Genomic DNA, 6,356 nt, shown 5'->3' with positions numbered 1-6,356 from the left:
TGAGGGGGGATCTGATTGAGACGTATAAGATTATTAAAGGATTGGACACTCTGGCAGCAGGAAACATGTTTCCGCTGATGGGTGAGTGCCGAACCAGAGGACACAGCTTAAAAATGCGGGGTAGACCATTTAGGACAGAGCTCAGGAGAAACTTCTTCACCCAGAGAGTGGTGGCTGTGTGGAATGCTCTGCCCCAGAGGGCAGTGGAGGCCCACTCTCTGGATTCATTTAAGAAAGAGTTGGATAGAGCTCTCAAAGATAGTGGAATCAAGGGTTATGGAGATAAGGCAGGAACAGGATACTGATTAGGAATGATCAGCCATGATTATATTGAATGGCAGTGCAGGCTCGAAGGGCTGAATGGCCTACTCCTGCACCTATTGTCTATTGTCTATAATTAGGTGACCAGAACTGCACGCAATACTCCAGGTGCGGCCTTACTAGTGCCTTGTACTGCTGAAGCATGACCTCGTGGCTCCAAAACTCAATTCCCCTACCAATAAACGCCAACACACCATATGCCTTCTTAACAACCCTATCAACCTGTATGGCAACTTTCAGGGATTTATGCACCAGGATACCAAGATCTCTCTGTTCATCTACACTGCCAAGAATTTTACCATTAGCCCAGTATTCGGCATTACTGTTACTTCTTCTGAAGTGAACTACCTCACACTTTTCTGCATTGAACTCCATTTGCCACTTCTCAGCTCAGCTCTGCATCTTATCTATGTGCCTCTGTAACCCACAACATCCTTCAGCACTATCCACAACTCTGCCTACCTTAGTGTCATCTGCAAATTTACTATCCCATCCTTCTACGCCCACATCCTGATCATTTATAAAAATGACAAACAGCAGTGGCCCCAAAACAGATTCTTGCAGCACACCACTGGATACCGAACTCCAGGATGAATATTTCCCATCAACCATCACCCTCTGTCTTCTTTCAGCTAGCCAATTTCTGATCCAAACCACTAAATCACCTTCAATCCCGAAACTCCATATTTTGTGCAATAGCCTACCGTGTGGAACCTTATCAAATGCCTTATTGAAGTCCATATACATCACATCAAGCACTTTACCTTCATCCACCAGTTTGTCACTTTCTCGAACAACACAATAAGGTTAGTGAGGCACAACCTACCCTTCACAAAATCAAACTGTTCCTTTCCTGATGATTATAAATCCTATCTCTGATAACCTTTTCCAACATCTTACTCACAAAGGAAGTAAGGCTCACTGACCTATAATTACCAGGGCTGTCCCGACTCCCCTTCTTAAACAAGGGAATAACATTTGCTATCCTCCAGCCTTCTGGCACTGTTCCTGTCAACAATGACGACATAAAGATTGAAACCAAAGGCTCTGCAATCTCCTCCCCGGCTTCCCAGGGAATCCGAGGATAAATCCCATCCAACCCAGAGTCTTATTTATTTTGAGATCTTCCAAAATTGCTAAAACATCTCTTTGTCAACCATCAATCCCCTCTAATCTTGTAGCCTGTATCTCCATACCCTCACTGACATTGCCCTTTTCCAATGTGAATACTGATGAAAAGTATTCATTAAATGCTTCCTCTATGTGCTCAGATTCCATACACAACTTTCCACTGTTATCTTTGATTGGCCCTAATCTCACTCTAGGCGAAAGTGAGGACTGCAGATGCTGGAGATTAGAGTCAAGAGTGTGGTGCTGGAAAAGCACAGCAGGTCAAGCAGCATCGAGGAGCAGGAGAATGAACGTTTCAGGCAAAAGCCCTTCATCAGGAATGAAGGGCTTTTGCCTGAAATGTCAATTTTCCTGCTCCTTGGATGCTGCCTTACCGGCTGTGCTTTCCCAGAACCACACTCTCGACCCTAATCTTACTCTAGTCATTCTTTTATTCCTGATACATCTATAGAAGGCCTTAGGGTTTTCCTTGATCCTATCCACCAGCAATTTCTCATGTCCCCTCCTAGCTCTTCTTAGCCCTCTCTTTAGATCTTTTCTGGCTAACTTATAGCACTCAACCCCCCCCCAACTCAGCCTTGACGCCTCATCCTCACATAAGCCTTCTTCTTCCTCTTGACAAGAGCTTTAACTTCTTTAGTAAACCATGGCTTCCTCTCTCGACAACTACCTCCCTGCCTGATAGGTATACGCTTATTAAGGACCCATAGTAGCTGTTCCTTGAATGAACCCTCCCTACCTTACCATCTTCTCTGTTCTTGCTGAAACATCTAAACCCCGGAATCTACAACAACCATTCCTGTCCCTCCTCTAGCCATTTCTCTGAAACGGCCACAACATCGAAATCCCAAGTACCAACCCATGCTGCAAGTTCACCCACCTTATTCCAGATGCTCCTGGCATTGAAGTACACACATTTCAAACCAATATCCTTGTTGCTGGTGCCCTCTCGCGACCTTGTAAACCTACCTCTGACCTCACTACCCTCAACCTCCTGTACACTGGAACTACAATTCAGGCTCCCACCTCCCTGCTGCATTAGTTTAAAACCCTCCCCCCGCCGAAGAGCATGAGCTAATTTTCTCCCCAGGATATTGGTGTCCCTGTGGTTCAGGTGAAGGCCATCCTGTTTGTAGAGGTCCCACCTTCCCCAGAAAGAGCTCCAATTATCCAAGAATCCAAAACCCTCCTTCTGCACCATCCCTGGAGCCATGTGTTCAGCTCTGTACTCTTCCTGTTCCTCGCTTCACTAGCACGTGGCACAAGCAACAAAACCAGAGATAACAACTCTGTTTGTTATAGCTCTAAGCTTCCATCCTAGCTCCCTGAATTTCTGCCTTAGATCCCCACCTTTCTTCCTACCGATGTTGTTGGTGCCAATGTGGACCATGACTTGGGGTTGCTCCCCCACTCCCTTAAGGATCCTGAAAACATGATCAGAGACATCACGAGCCCTGGCACCCGGGAGGCAACACACCAATCGTGAGTCTCTCTCACTCCCACAAAACCTCCTATCTGTCCCCCTAACTATGAAGTCTCCAATACCTAAAGCTCTGCTCCTCTTCCCCCTTCCCCTCTGAGCAGCAGGGACAGACTCTGTGCCAGAGACCTGTGCCCCATTGCTTACCCCTGGTAAGTTCCTCCTTCCCTGCCCCCCCTCCAACAGTATCCAAAATGATATACTTGTTGTTGAGGGGAACCACAACAGGAAATCCCTGCTTTGACTGCCGGCTCTCTTTCCTACCCCTGACAGTAACCCATCTACCTTCTTCATGTGGCTGTGAAGTAACTACCTCCCTGTAACTCCTCTCAATCACCCCCTCCGCCTCCCAAATGATCCAAAAGTTCAGCCAGTTCCAGTTCCCTAACACGGTTCTCGAGGAGCTGGAGTTGGGTGCACTTCCCACACGTGAAGTCAGCAGGGACACTAGAGGTGACCTTTACCTCCCATATACTGCAAGAGGAACATTCAAGTACTTATTTGTGGGAAAAGTTCTAGGGTAAAGGATTATTAAAACCTGCGGTCTATTATTTTATGAATCTAGCTAAGGGAAGGATTGGCTTGCATAGACTTAATTAAAATTTACATCACAGAAACTGCCCATTTCTCCATGCTGGTGTACGTATTTCGTACACACCACCTCCCACCCCTCTTTGCCTCACAATTCCACCACAATCTTCTATTCATTTCTCTCCTCATGTGTTTCTCTAGATTCCCCTTAATGTGTCCACAATTTTGACCTCACCTTTAGCCATGTCATTAATTGTGTTAACCCCCTACTAGTGAGTTTCTCCAGGGTTTCTGCTACAGTTAAGGCAACCGATCAGCAAGATTCCTTTGTACTCCAGCTCCTGAGCTGATCAGAAAGGCTGCATTCAGCAGGAGGATGCTCACAGCAGTATCCAGTCTATGGGCTGCCCTCTCTCCACCTTGAAGCTGAGACAATCTGTGTGTTGCAGCCAATATTTACCCAACAGCTCACGCTCCACTTAACCCAACGGCACTCAGAGCATAAGACCAGGATAGATAACTAATCAGACCTCAGCAAATAACAAGCAATGAGATTCCCCGACGTATCTGGTCACTAAGGACCTCAGTCTCCTGTCCTACCTGTGGATCACTGCAAACAAGTCCTCTGTTGTCCTGGGCTTGCTGGGAGTGCTCGGATCTTCATTACTCCCCCCGTAACTGGTTGTAAAGATGGGGGAGCTGGGTTCGAACACATCACCTGCAAAAGCACCAAACTTGTAATGTACTCCAGTGATTCAAAGGTGCAGCAAGCATCATTAAAAAGCTGTCAGCTTCAATTCTGATCTACCCATCAAAACTTTATAACAGACTGTTCCACCCATTGAAAACTCTCTAACACTCTCTTAGAACGGCTCAAAACTCTCCAACACTCTTTGATCTGCTCGAAACTCATTAACACTCTCTTCCACCCACTCAAAATTCTATACCACTCCCTTAGACCCACTCAAAACTATACCGCTCTCTTAGACCCACTCAAACTCTATACCACTCCCTTAGACCCACTCAAAATTCTATACAACTCTCATAGATCCAGTCAAAATTCTATACCACTCTCTGAGACCCAGTCAAAATTCTATAACACTCTCTTAGATCCGCTCAAAACTCTCTAACACTCTTTCTGATCTGCTCAAACTCTGTAATCCTCTGTTAGACCTGCTCAATTGTCTCCAACTCTCTACTATAGCCAGCTACACCCTGTCACTCCACCCAAGGCCCCATAATATCCAACATTCTTGTCCCCGCTCTCTTGCCCGCAAATAATGTTCTTTCTAAGCAATGCAAATGTTCCCACAGAGGTCATGCATATGTCACTGACCTCAGGTTGGCCTTAACTTACGATATCATGTGATCCTGAAATGAATGTTAAAGGGGTTGTGTTGACAAAAACTGAGAACTGTACCCCATATCTCATAACACTCCAACACACTCTCTAAACAATAGCATTTCCTCTCATATTGCCTGATTTTCATCTCAGCACACTGTTCTGAAATCTTTCAACATTCCTGTGACTTCATTCCACCCCAATGAGGGAACTGGGACGGGAGGGCGTGAGTTACAAGAACTGGGAAAGCAATGGGAGGTGGGAGGTGATTGAATAGATTGGAGGGTGATGAATGTGAGGGGGAAGAAGATGGAAGGGAGGGACAAGATGATGAAGGAAAAAGGTGGAGAGAAAGGCATGAAAGTAGAGGGTGAAAGATAAAACACGTTCATTTTAAAATCTCACCCAAGTCCTCATCCTGGCAGCTAATTCTGCTGCTGTCATCCACACCATCCCAAGGGGCCGGGCTGTCGGCGATGGGTTCATCTCGCAAACTGGGACTTTTCTGGCTTTCATCCAGAATCTTCTGCACGTCAGCCACCCAGGCCTCATGCTGCACAGTGTCCTGGGCTCTCTCGGCCAGATGAAGTGGGTGGTCAGACTCCAGAGCCGTCTCGCTCTGGGCTGGGGAGGCTTGCTCTCCGTTGCCCCCAGTAGATGCTGCCGCTGTGCTAGTCGGGTCCTCTGCTGCTGGTTCTGGGACAACTGGAGGTCGTTTCCCTTGAGGGGAGATGTTCCACGGAGACGGCGGGACAATGAGCATCAACTTTGGCTTCCTGGCGATGAGAGGGGGCGTTTTGCTGGGTGATTTGGCATTAGGGCTTTCAGATGGCAGAGTGCCCAGATTGACCTTGGCGCTGGTGACAGTGCCCTGGACAGCAGAAGCAGGACAGGCTGGCTCTGCCATGGGCTCGAGATGGTTTCCAGGCCGGGCCTCGGGCCTGTTGGAGGGAGCTGACATTGTGGGTCGCTCCATGAGGCCAGCCTTGCTTTCAGGGCCGAGGGCCAGGCAGCTGTTGGGGGCCATGTGGGCCTCAGGATGGGCCTTGGCAAGTCGGCCAAGGGAGGAAGGTCGCTGCAGCATGGCGGGCTTCCAGGGTGGAGGGGACACCGGCCGTTCAGGCTGCGGATTCAGTCGGGTGCTGTGCCCCTCCACCTGGCCCGGGAGGTCTGCCCGCTCACTCCTCCTCACTGACCTCAGCTGCACTTTCTGCAGAGCGCTGGCTGTAATGAGGGGCAGGCCCAGCGCTGGCCTGTTGGCCTCAGGACGGTCTCCCAGGGTCTTGGGCTCTTTCCCAGACGGCTGGGCCTTCACACACGCTGACCCCTTTGGATCCAGAGGGCCAGCAGGAAAGGCCACCATAGTCAGGGGTGGGGCAGGTGGGGGCGGGGGTGGAGTCGCAGTGGGCAACTGGGGTGAGAGAGGAGCCATGTTGGTCAGAGGAGATGGAGGAGGCGGTAGGATGGCCAGAGGGGATGGAGGATGGAGCAGGTTGGTCAGAGGGGGTGGAAGAGGGGGTAGGGTGGTCAGAGGAGGCGGTAGGGTGGTCA

The 6,356-nt window shown here is 48.9% G+C and overlaps 1 protein-coding gene across 1 annotated transcript in view; it reads right to left on the bottom strand.

Moving 5' to 3' along the window:
- Positions 1 to 6,356, bottom strand: part of LOC122553163 (NHS-like protein 1) — a 273,324-nt gene that overhangs the window by 10,790 nt on the left and 256,178 nt on the right. The window contains exons 8-9 of the mRNA XM_043696750.1: positions 5,211 to 6,348; positions 4,064 to 4,181 (exon numbers count right to left, since the gene is read on the bottom strand). Coding sequence (XP_043552685.1) covers positions 4,064 to 4,181; positions 5,211 to 6,348 — 1,256 coding nt within the window. The remainder of the gene's footprint in view (positions 1 to 4,063; positions 4,182 to 5,210; positions 6,349 to 6,356) is intronic.

This window comes from Chiloscyllium plagiosum, chromosome 9, assembly GCF_004010195.1.
Source record: "Chiloscyllium plagiosum isolate BGI_BamShark_2017 chromosome 9, ASM401019v2, whole genome shotgun sequence".
NCBI classification, from domain to species: Eukaryota; Metazoa; Chordata; class Chondrichthyes; order Orectolobiformes; family Hemiscylliidae; genus Chiloscyllium; species Chiloscyllium plagiosum.
The sequence above is the reverse complement of the archived record's forward strand: the minus strand, read 5'-3'. Positions and strand labels throughout refer to the sequence as shown.